The sequence below is a fragment of the Megascapheus bottae genome, chromosome 10 (assembly GCF_031878675.1).
Source record: "Megascapheus bottae isolate mThoBot1 chromosome 10, mThoBot2.hap1, whole genome shotgun sequence".
In the NCBI taxonomy this organism is placed as follows: Eukaryota; Metazoa; Chordata; class Mammalia; order Rodentia; family Geomyidae; genus Megascapheus; species Megascapheus bottae.
Genome location: NC_143518.1, coordinates 48531803 through 48544988, shown reverse-complemented (window position 1 = coordinate 48544988; position 13186 = coordinate 48531803). Strand labels below are relative to the sequence as shown.

General features: G+C 37.5%; 1 protein-coding gene across 4 annotated transcripts in view; it reads left to right on the top strand.

The window, feature by feature from the left end:
* The window catches only part of Kcnk2 (potassium two pore domain channel subfamily K member 2), a 162695-nt gene that overhangs the window by 121369 nt on the left and 28140 nt on the right, over positions 1–13186 (top strand). For all 4 annotated transcript variants that reach the window (XM_090339914.1, XM_090339915.1, XM_090339913.1 and 1 more), the window contains 2 exons: positions 4904–5064; positions 6998–7184. In XM_090339914.1, the coding sequence (XP_090196040.1) occupies positions 4904–5064; positions 6998–7184 (348 nt within the window). The remainder of the gene's footprint in view (positions 1–4903; positions 5065–6997; positions 7185–13186) is intronic.

Below are 13186 nucleotides of genomic sequence, written 5' to 3'. Positions count from 1 at the left end.
TGTAATTTCTCTCACTCACACTCATCCTACATGTGCATCCAGTCTTCTGCTTGCATCTTACTGGATTATTAGTAATGAATAATCAAATCCACCTGTGTTCACACTTGTACCTCTAGTGCTAGCACAATTCCTGGCAAATTAATGTTCCTCAATCAAAACGTTTTTGTTGTTGGTGGTGGTGGTGATCACGGGGTTTGAACTCAGGGCCTGGGTGCTGTTCCTGAACTCTTGTTCTCAAGGTTAGTGCTCTACCACATTGAGCCACAGCACCACTTCCATTTTTCTAGTGATTAATTGGAGATACCAGCCTCATGGACTTTCCTGTCCAGGCTTTGAACCTGGCTTTGAACTGTTATCCTCAGATCTCAGCCTTTGGAATAGCTGGGATTAAAGATGTGAGCCACCGGTGTCCAGCTTAAAACACTTTGATTAGTACATGAGCCATTATGATTTATGACAGTATCAGACATTGGAGAATCTCATCCGCATGTGAATTTGTATATTGAAAAAATTCCTAGAAGGTCATACATCCAAAATGTCAAACACAGGAAAAATTTATCTGGTTTCTGATTTTCCTGAGCAGAAAGAGAAACCTATCACAAAAGAACCAAACAGAACATTGTAGAAAACATTGTATAATCATGACACTCGAGTCAACTATCTAGATCTTCTAATCTCTACTTTTGACAACATTATTACTAATATTTATGATAACACTATTTATTGACACATATGCGTAATAGACTTTCAAAAGTGAATTTCATATAGTATATTGCTTCATTTCCTCAATTTAAAGGATTACTTAATAAGAATAATGTGTACCTTTTGACACATGAAGAAGGAATGGCTATAATATGTTGCTAAACCTCAATAAACTTTTATTCTGGTGGGCACATCACTTAATCAGTTAATCCGATGCTTTAAAGAACCATAGATGATATGTCTTACCATGTATCTAGCTTTTTAAACACCTTGATTTTTTCTTTCTTTTTATTAGTGCATATTCATTGCTTAAAAGGTTTGTTGTGATATTTCTGCATATGTGCATCATGTACTTAGATAAACTCACCACCTTTATTACTCTTATTTATGTCACCCTCTAGTATTTAGTGTTTTAAGACTCGCAATTCCTAGTATGGAGAAAATGGGCATTCACCTTATCTCACCTCAAAGCTGCATTGAGTGGGCAGAAAGCATGGAGAAATACAAAAAAGAAAGAAATTTCAGAGTTTGCTTGAAAGGAAGGTATTTGGAGAGAAATGAAGTAGGAATGAGTTTGGGGATGATGTGACACATGCTGATTCCAGACACATGGGAGTAAAAACTTTGAATTGAGGAGCCCTCATTTCTCTTGGATGAACAATAGAAGATTCACAAAAAGAAAAAAAATTCTAACGTAACTTCATAAAGTCACAAAAGTTAGAAGAAGTAGGTGTATGGATAGCCAGCCTGTAAATTAGTTGTGTGGAACCACTCCTTGAAACTTTCCTAACAGCCCTGCTAAGTCTTTGCCTCAGAATAATGCTGGGAATACAGGCATTTCCAAGAGAATCATGTGCACATGAAACAGACCTGGGGCCTGTGAAGTAGGAAGGGGGGTGATGTACGAACTGGTAGCTGTTCTTGGAAGTTCTGTGAAATGTTCACTTGCAGGAGAGTTGCAGAAAGTGCCCATCTCCAATCCTGGCCCAACACCTTTGCCTCAGCACTTTGAAGCAGAATGTGCCACATCCAACCAGATCAACCATGATCATCACTCAGCAAGGAAAATATATGTCAGTGGCAAATACTAACTATTCTAGCACTGCAGTATGCTTCCAAGCAAGAAAAATATCACCAGGGTTTCTGAAGCACTTAAGCAATTGATTGCCAGGCTACCCTGGCTTATGCCTATAATTCGAGCTACTTAGGAGTCTGAGATCTAAAGATCACAGTTCAAGAAAGTCCATGAGACTCTTATCTCCAGTTAACCACCAAAAAGGCCAGAATAGAAGTTATGATTCAAGTGTCAGAGCACTAAGTTTTGAGCACAGTGCCTAATTCCTGGGTTCAAACCCTAGTTCCAGTGCGCGCGCGCACACACACACACACACACACACACACACACACACACACACACAAAGGGAATGAAAAAGAAATTCATCTAAATAATATCATGCAGGAATTCCCTCAAATAATAAAATTATTATATGATACAACACTGAAAAACAGAAAAGTGACATATTATTGTTTCTATGACATATGAATGAAAAAGTAGTAATAAGAAATAAGAGTTTCTGCCTTGGGCTCTACTAGCAGAGATTTACAATAGAGCAAAACCTTGATACATAAGGCCATATAGTATGAAGCTAATTGAAAGGACCTCTAGGATATTGAAACATAAGCCATATAATGAATGATTGTTGTCCTTAATATACTATATGATCTCTCATCTCCTTTGCTGTCCCTTGGTTATCTCATATTGATACAGTATCTCACTTTGTTATCTGATATATCGGATATATTTGTATTTGGTTATTTGAAATTGGATAGGGAAGGGGGGAAAACCTAGATGGGGGGGTGAGGGGAGGGTATTGGGATCCAAGACATGTGAAAGGGTATCAATGTATGTGAAGTAATGCAACTTTTATCTGGCAAATATCATGTAACCCTTTTATTAATTACAATAAAAAATAAAAAATAAGAGTTTCTGGAAACTGGGAATATTGCAGATAAAACAAGCTCTTAGCAAATGAAACGTCTAGTAGTGAATACTGTGTTGGCTATGGAAGAAGGAAAGGCTAGAAATTTCATAAGGAGAAAAATGTATAAACTAAAATAACCAAACATCAGTCCACTGATCTCTTACATTACATGTATTTTGTGCATCTAAAAATTAAGACATTCATATCTTTTCAAATAATAATGAAAACAAGTTGAAAACTATTCTTAAGTCACAAGCGAACCTAGATAGAACTCAATGTAGACATCCTACAGACTATAACATTTGACTATAATAATAAAAATACTAGATAAGAACAACAAGCAAAATGCCAACTTCAAAATATCTTCAGGAGAAAATTAAAACTTGTGTTTCAGATCAATTTTTCTTTCATATATTTTTATTGTAATTAATAGAAGGATTACATTATATTCACCAGATAGAAGGTGCATTACTTCACAAACAATTATACTCTTTCTCATGTCTTGGTCCCCATTTCCCTCCCTCCACCCCCGCCCCTCATCTTGTTTTCCCCCCTTCCTTATCCTATTTAAATAACCAAATAAACATATACAATATATCAGATAACAAGGTAAAATACTATAACAATATGAGATAACCAAGGGACAGCAAAAGAGATGAGAAATAACATAGTACATTAAGGACAACAATCACTTATTATGTGGCTTTTGTTTCTATATCCTGGAGGTTCTTTCATTTAGTATCATACTGTATGGCCTTATGTATCTAGGTTTTGCTCTATTGCAGATCTCTGCTAGAAGAGTCCAAGGTTTCTACTGACTATGACAAATGAGGGAAACCATTGAGCCTATGTTCCTTTGAGTCTGGCTTAGTTCACTTATTATGATTTTTTTCTAAGTCTTTCCATTTTCTTACAAATAGGGCGATGTCATTCTTTCAGGTTTCAGATAAATTTTAATATGGAGTTGAGTAAAAGTCACCTCAGTAGATGCTCTATATTCTTTGTTTTTGGTCAGTTGTAGGGCTTGAACACAGGACCTAGAATCTGTCCCTGAGCCTCTTTGTGCTCAAGGCTAGTGCTCCACCAGGTGAGCCGCAGGACCACTTCCAGTGTTTGAGTGGTTATTTGGAGATAAGAGTCTCATAGGGACTTTTCTGCTAAACCAGCTTTGAACCATAATCCTTAGATCTCAGCCACCTGAGTTAGGATTACATATGTTTGCCTCCAGTGCCCAGCCTCTTGGTACTTCTGAGAGACATAAATTCATTATCTTAATCATGCATTGAGATAGTGATTGTGATTACAGAATAAATGGAGTTGGATTGCTGTGATTCTGACACGCAGCCTGAAACAAAACTAGGACACCTTCCACATTTTCAGAACATTAAAAAAAAGTTTTCTTGCCAGGCAGCAGTGACTCAGGCCTATAACCATTGCCACTCAGGAAAGCTGTGGTTCAGCAGATTTTAATTTAGCGCACAGAAAAAGTCCACAGGGCCCAGAGTTTGGCCTAGTGGTAGAGTGCTTGCCTAGCATGCATGAAGACTGGGGTTCAGTACCTTGGTAACACATACATAGAACAAAGCTGGAAGTGGTGCTTTTCAAGTGGTAGAGCACTATCATTGAGCCAAAGTGTTCAAGGCAGTGTCCAGGCCCTGAGTTTAAGCCCCAGAATGGGCAAAAAAAAAGTCCACAGGACTCCATTTCAAACAAACCAGCAAAAGTCTAGATTAGAGACGTGGTTCATGTGGTAGAGTGCCAGATGAGCAAGTGAACTTTTTCCCCTAGAGTGTACTTGAATTAGAAAAAAGATTTAAAAGCTATAGTTCATCTTTAATAAATAATCTGGACACATTTTCATAGTCGTAAGGCCCCCACACATGTTTCTATGGAGTCTGAATGACAGTGTAAGCTTTCTGCTTGTTGTAGCTATCTGTGCCTGGGTGGTGCTCTATTGCAGGCATTAACACCTCATTTTTTTTACCATCTTGCCATTGTTTAAGTGACACATTAGCTATTGGTTGTAATTACTGGAATGTTTCTTATGAGGATTTATAATAGGATATAATGGAATATATAAAATTATGTAATAGAAAGGGGTTCATAACTAATTAAAATTGGTATCTGAGATTTGGAAATTTCTGGATCAACATTTTAGGTCAGATGTTTTCAATTATTATTCATTTATAAACAACTGAGTGTTTTCTTTCCTGTTTTAGGATTTGGAAATATCTCACCACGCACAGAAGGTGGGAAAATATTCTGTATAATCTATGCCTTACTGGGAATTCCTCTCTTTGGCTTTCTCTTGGCTGGAGTTGGAGATCAACTTGGAACCATATTTGGAAAGGGAATTGCCAAAGTGGAAGATACATTTATTGTGAGTGTTCCAGATTCTGGGTACATACATTTATTCTTTGATTTTCTTCTAATACAAATAATACCTTTGCTATGACTTCAGGGAAAGTGAAACATCCAGTTATGAAGATTCCCATAACAATTTATATGCATATCTTCTACCATGTAAGTCACATTGTTTTACTTGTGTTTTAATTACCTGAATGAATAAATCCCTGCATGAGAAAAACACAAAAAAATATGTAGAGGAAAGTGAGGTGTATTCGCTCATGCCTGTAGCCCCAGCTACTCAACATGGAGACGAGGAAGGTTGTGGCACTCAAGGACAGTCTGAGCACAAAAGTTATACAGAACCTATTTCAACCAATAAACTGTGAGTGGCACTGAGTGGATTTCATCCTGGAAACATAGGAGGCAAATAGGAGGAAACAAACAAAAATCTCACCAAAGCATAAAGAAAAGATGGAAGGACTGGTAGAACCCCTGCTCAATGGCAAAAGCCCTAATTTTAAACCTTGGTCCCATCAATAAATAAAATAAATAAATAATGCTTTTTATTGGAGATATAAAACAATAATGAATATCTGATATAAGTCTATCTTTTGATAAAATGATAGAAGAAATGAATGGTTGGACTTGAGGGTGGGATTATAGTTTGTTATTACTCCAGCATGGTTCCAACAATTTTATTTATTCAGTACTGTTTTCTACTTTCTCATATGCAACAATGTATTTATATTTATCTGCACTGATGAAATAAATTAGTGAATATCATTTATTAATTTAGATTGCTGTCCCAATTCTAGCATTAGTCACTTTACGTAGTTTAGGTCCAAGTTAGCATGCAAATATTTCTACCATTAGATTGGAATAAGAAATAGTTACCCCAAACAGGAGTTTTGTTTTCCTTTGGTGTTATGTTTTCCTTAAATAAAGTTAATATAGCTTGTATTCATCTTAATCAAGAGTGCAGCTTGGTAGCATGAAACTGAAATTCTGAATTGTCCTCCTTGTATTCATACTGCAAACTAGACATTAAGAGAGACTTGTGATGTCTTTCTTTTCTATTATTTCCCCAGAAACTCTACTCTGCATCATTCAGTGATATTCCAATTGGCACAAGATGGGACCTTTAATCTTTATAGTACATAGATCAAGTCAAAGATTAAACATGTCTAGTGACAAAGCCAAACATGGCAGGAAACACCTGGAGACTGGGACAGGAAGATAGCTGCTTCAATATTAGCTAGAATACATAATGATACCTTGTCTCCAAAAAAGTGCGATATAAACACAAAGAGACACACAGTAACTAAACTCCAACAGACAATGGGCGAGAAACTCTATAGTGAAGTATAATACAGTACAGTACAGCGAATTCTTACTGGAGAAAGAGCCAGCAGGTATCGGCATTAATGACCACTGCGACTAAGGATCTGAAGGCTTCCTTCCATCTGGACCTGCAGCTTTGCTGTGGGCAATTGGGAAGAAAGTCACAGAGCAGAGCAGCCTTTCACGTGGCTCATGTAATAATCAAAACTTAGGCATTGTTCCTACTCTACTGCAATCAATTGAATTATTTTCCTAATTCATGTTTAGCAGTTTCTAAGGATGAATGTGTCCTTTTTCTTTCTAGTCGTGTTCCACCTTCAATCAATTGCACACTTGCCCCAGAGTAAATACCTCAAAAGTGTTCAGATGAATAAATAACTCATATCGGAAATCATGTTCTCTGAGTAAAATGGAGCGTATTAAAGAACGATCTGCCCGGTAGTGTTGTTTGTGCTACTTGGTTATGCTGAGTTGTTTATGATGACAAAAACTCAGTTCTCATGGGTCAAGATAGTTGAAAACCATGTATGGGAAGGAATAAAAGTCCACTCCCCTGAACAAGGCAGAGGCTGGTGTGCAGCCATGTCCATAAGCTCTCTTTCTCTCCTCTTCTCTTCCTTTAGAAGTGGAATGTCAGTCAGACCAAGATTCGTATCATCTCCACTATCATATTTATACTATTTGGCTGTGTCCTCTTTGTGGCCCTGCCTGCGGTCATATTCAAGCACATAGAAGGATGGAGTGCCCTGGACGCCATTTATTTTGTGGTGATTACCCTTACAACCATTGGATTTGGTGACTATGTAGCAGGTAAGGCTTTTGCTGGCACTGTCATTGGTCTCCTAATCCAGTCCTTTAACTCTGTATTTTTTTCCCTTGGGTGTAGAAGGAAACTCACTGGGGTTTTGTCCACTTGGGTGAAGCTATGGTCGCAGCAGTGAAATATCACAGATTGAGTGGTTCAAATGAAAGGAAATCCCTCCTCATAGAATCTGGACTTTGAGAAATCAGAGGCCCATGAGCCTTCCCCTACTGTGGGGTGGAATTCTTCATCTCTCCTTAGTTCCTGGTTGAGGCTGTCATCAGATCATAACCTTCCTTGGCTTTCAGATGGATTGTTCCCTCTGCCTTGCCATCACACAGTGTTCTCCTTGAACTTGTATCACCTATTCCACATTCAACTCTTCTTGGTAGAATGGTGGTCAGATTGGGTAAAGGCCTTAACCGACTCCAGCATGAGTTTATTTTGTCTTCATGGACTTTATCTCAAGGAAGGTAACATTGATTGGAACCTCCATTCCACGTATGTCTTTGGTGGACACAATCCAGCCCAGAGAAGTACTTGACATTATCCATGGACACATATTTATGACCACTGTCTACATTGACATAGACAGACAGACAGACAGGCAGACAGACAGACACACACACACACACACACACACACACACACACACACACACACACACAGATTCATCTCAAGAGATCAGTGTCCTGAAACTCGCTAAAGAGTTAGTTTGTCACTGTTAATTGTTCACAAAGAGATGTTCAATAAACACATCTTGTGTGTTTCTGGAGAGCTTGAATTCAATGAGTCTTGGCACAGTGTTGTTAAAAAAATGTGACAGAATGATAATTGCATGCAATTAAGCATAATGTAATAAACAATTGTATTGTTCCTTGAATTTTATGAAATTATAGCCTTGTGAAATATGTGAGCTCTACTTTATCTTTATAAACATTTATTTGTCTTACAAAAGATAAATGTATTTTGTTTTATAGAGGAGATCATCAAAATGAGAGCCACTGACCTAACTAATTATGGGTAAAGGATTAAAATGACAAGTACTAGGTAACATAAGTGAAAGAAGAGGCAGGTTGATTGCTGACTCACCTCTGTCTCCTAAATTGTGTATTTTGTGGCTAAAGCTGTAGAATCTTGTACTTAAGACTTTCTATGCCAGGTCTTTGTGCCCAGGGTTTTTGGAATGAGAATTTGGACCATGGGCACATGTGGAGAAGGCTGGGTAGGAAATGTGAGCCTTTTAAAAGAATCTTTGGAAAAGCAAATTGTGTGTGTGTGTTTTTTAAAGGTCTGATCTTGGCAAAGAATTGCTTCATACAGTTCAAAAGAGTACACAAAATTAGCTTTTGTTTCTTGGTTTCTTATGGCTCTAAAATTACGTTCTCTATCTTGGAAATACTGGAGATAGATAGATAGATAGATAGATAGATAGATAGATAGATAGATAGATTTTTTTTTTGTAGAATCTTCCTTCTGGTTATTCTCACTTAGTTTTGGTGTTTTTGCCAGGGAACAGCAAGAGGCATTTCTCTTAAATTAATCCTTTTGTTATATTAGGCTAAAATCTCAAAAATAAAATATAGCTATTCCCCTTAGCTGCTAAACTTTATATTAGGCTAAAATCTCAAAAGAAAATATAGCGCTTCCCTTTAACTGCTAAACTTCTCAATGATTTAAGACCATCTCTGATAAAGGTCTAAGGATTCATTAGATTGTTATACTCAGTGTCTGTGAAGGTAGTGTTAATAATATATATGTCATACCTCAGTGTTATTAAGAGCAAAGTCTAGAAAGCAACTTAAAAACATTATGGAGGAAAGTTGTAATGTATCTATAGTTCTCTTATTTAAAATTTAAACCTTTGTTATAAAGGATTCAAAGAGGGGTTACAGTCACATAGTCAAAGAGTACATTTCTTTTTGGACCATGTCATTTACGCCTTTGTATCTATATTTCTTAAATGGTATAATAATTAAGAGTATATCAAGACCAGAAAGAAAGAGTGTGATGTTTTTCTTCAGTGTTAGCTTGTTTCTAGGAAAAAAATAAGAAAGTCAAATAGACTTTGAAAATAGTCTCCCTATGTCCATATAATTTCAAATCTCATTCCTTACTTTGTAATTATTAATGGACATAAGAGACTATGTTAATATCCAATGAATTTCTAAGTGGTGAACAAATGTACCTTTAGGTTTGTATGTAAAATACTTTTTAAATGATGAGGATGTGGAGTCAGAAGCATTTAGAGACAGTCAGTTTGGGGAGATAGACAACATTTGGGAGTCTGTGTATGTGAACAGCTTTTTGTCCTTTCCTTGCCTGAAGGTATCTCCTGGCACATTGCAGTTTTATGTTTCTGTTTGTGTTTGGGCAGGGGACATGTTGTAATGGCTAGTTACCTTGGTAACTGGTATATGATCTTTCTTTCCAGCCTCTTTCGTCTTCTCATTAGTGCTTCATGTCCTGGGCCTGAAAAGGACAGGGTGGTCACGTAGTTTTATGTGATACATGAACAAGCTGTGCCTCACTGCTGAGACTGCAGGCGAGCTGCTCCTGACAGTGTAACGAGAACAAAGCACTTAACAAGGTGTTGCTCCCTTAGCTTGGAAAGTACCTGTGACTTCCAGTCAAATTGTGACGCTATGATATAGGGGATTCCCAAATTGAATTTAAGAATTGATCTTGAGTTTCTCTGTTCAATATCTTTAGCTTTTATTTTTTATACTTTTCATTTCAGCATGAATCAGGGATGCTTTCTTCTTGTGCTTTGCTTACTTTAGAAAAGTTAAAGTGGACTTAAGTAAAATCTAAATAGCTGGGTGCTGGTGGCTTCTACCTATAATTCTAGCTACTTAGTAAGCTGAGATATGCGGACTGTGGTTGGAAGCCAGCCCAAGAAAGAAAGTCTGATTCGTAACTCCAATAATCCACAAAAAATGTAGAAGTAGATCTGTGGCTCAAGGGATAGAGCCAAATAAAAGCTCAAGGACAGTGATGTGGCTTTGAATTCAATTGGTGCAGGTAAACACACACACACACACACACACACCTGAAAATGTGTACAAATTGTCTTATTTATTTATCTTGTGTTTTCAGTCCATAACTGGTCACACACATACACACACACACACACACGTCCATAACTGTTCACACACACACACACACACACACACACACACACGACTATTTTTGAAAATGAAGAAAAATTTAATTACCTACTTAAATACAACTTAAGATCACCTTTCAAATCTAGGGAAGTGCAATATTTTTCATATATTTTTTATTGAAATTAATAGAAGGGTTACATTATATTTGCCAGAGAGAAGGTGCATTATTTCACAAACAATTATACTCTTTCTCACGAAATTTCCCTCCCCCAACCCCCACTTCTCATCTTGTTTTCCCCCTCCCTATCCTATTTCAAATAACCAAATAAGCATATATACAATATATCAGATAACAATGTAAAGTACTGTAACAATATGAGATAACCAAGGGACAGCAAAAGAGATGAGAGATAACATAGTACATTAAGGGCAACAATCTAATTATAGGGCTTTTGTTTCTATATCCTGGAGGTCTTTCATTTAGTGTCATACTATATGGCCTTTTGTATTTAGGATTTGTTCTATTGTAAATCTCTGCTAGGATAGCCCAAAGTTTCTACTGATTATGACAAATGAGGGAAACCATTGAGCCTATCTTCCTTTGAGTCTGGCTTCACTTGATATGATTTTTTCTAAGTCTTTCCATTTTCTTACAAATAGGGTGATGCCGTTCTTTGATAGCAGCATAGAATTCCATTGTGTATAAACACATCATCTTGTTGATCCATTCATCAACTGAGGGGCATCTGGGTTGGTTCCATATCTTTGCTATGGTAAATAGTGCTGCAATGAACATCATTGTGCTAGTGGATTTAGTATGTTCTTGTTTCTGGACAATCACGGGTACATGCCAAGTAGTGGAATTGCTAGGTCATAGGGGAGTTCTATGTTTAGTCTTTTGAGAACTTCCATACTGCTTTCCATAGTGGTTGAACAAGTTTGCACTCTCACCAACAGTGTAGTAGTGATCCCTCCTGGACACATCCCCTCCAGCATCTGTTGTTAGTAGATTTCTTGACCATGACCATCCTAACTGGAATGAGGTGGAATCTTAGAGTTGTTTTGATTTGCATTTCTTTTATGGCCAGAGATGTCGAGCATTTCTGCATGTGTCTATAGGCAATTCTTATTTCTTCTTCAGAGAATAATTCTCTGGCCCATCTTTTAATGGGATGGTTGTTTCTTTGGAGATTAGTTTTGGAGTGATTCATTTTTTTTTTAGCTGTTGATATATTTTGTCTGTTGTATGGTTAGTGAAGATCATCTCTCACTCTGTAAGCTTTCTAGTTAGTTTGCTAGCTATGTCCTTTGCCATACAGAATCTCTGCAGTTTAATGCAGTCCCATTTATCCAGACTTTGATTTATTGTGTTTCTTGGTCTTTATTAAGAAAGGACTCCTGTGCCAAGGAGGCCTAGTGTATCTCCTATTCCTTCTTGTAAAATTTTCAGTGTGTCAGCTTTTACCTCCAGGTCTTTGATCCATTTGGAGTTAATTCTAGTGCAGGGTGACAAAGAAGGATCCAACTTTAGTTTTCTGCAGGTGCTTAACCAGTTCTGCCAGCACCACTTGTTGAAGAGGCTGTCTTTCTTCCATTCTATTTTTTGGCTCCCTTATCAAAGATTAGGTGGCCATAGGTCTGTGGGTTACTATCTGGATCCTCAGTTCTATTCCACTGGTCTTCAAACCTGTTCTTGTGCAAATACCAAGCTGTTTTGGTCACTATAGCCCTGTAATAGAGTCTAAAGTTTGGTATTGAAATTCCTCCTGTGCTGTTCTTTCTACTAAGAATTGTTTTTGTTATATGGGGTCTTTCATTATTCCATATGAAATTTTGGATTGCCTCTTCTATTTCTTTAAAGAATGACATTGGGATATTGATGGGTATTGCATTGAATTTGTAATAGCCCTTATTAAGATAGCCATTTTCATGATGTTAATTCTTCTAATCCAGGAACATGGGAGGTTATTTCATTTCCTCAATTCTGCTTTAATTTCCTTTTTCAGGGTTTTTAAGTTTTTGACAAAAAGTTTCTTTACATTCGTAGTGAAGTTAATTCCTAGGTACTTTATTTTGTTTGAAGCCATTTCAAAAGGAGTTGTTGTCCTGATTTTTGCCTCGTTCCTCTCATTGTTGGCACATAGGAATGCAGTTGATTTTTGAGGGTTAATTTTATACCCGGCTACCTTGCCAAAGTTTTGAATCAGCTCAAGCAGCTTGGGAGTGGAGTCTATAGGGTTCTTTAAATACAGAATCATGTCATTAGGGCAGCGCAATTTAAATATGGCAAGACAGAGACCCACATGTCTTCTAGAAGAAAGAGTTGAGGAATGTCAGATGCCATGCAGTATGGGCAGAATACTTTGGTGGATAATATTGTTTCCTCTGAACCATTCCAAATCCACTGTCACTGTCTTGGCATTAAGATCTGTTTAAGATGTTTAAGAACTTACATGGCCACAAGGGCTCTATCCACCTGGGTGGGGTTAGTGTTGCTATAAAAGGGGCATATATAGCCTCTCCTTGCTCTTCGCCTTCCTCTTCCTCCTTCTCTCCAACAACATGCATGCCTTTACCATTTGCCTGCACTTTGATACGGCACTTCTCAGCCTGCATAACTGTGAGATGAATTTTCTACTGTAGAAGTTTCATTACTGCAACAAAAATGTGCCATGATATTCTGAGATCACAGCTGGCCTACCTGATGTGTTCTGATCATGGACAAGCCTCACCACCCATTTCCTTTTCAGGTCTCTTTTCAATTCAGATTTTGTGTAGTCCGTGAATCATCTGACATGAGCAGCATGACTGGGCTACAGAAGGTTACCAGGGCCAGAATATGAAAGTTGACAGCTGGTTTCTGTCACGGTGTCTTGAACTGTCGGCTTTCACTTCCTTAG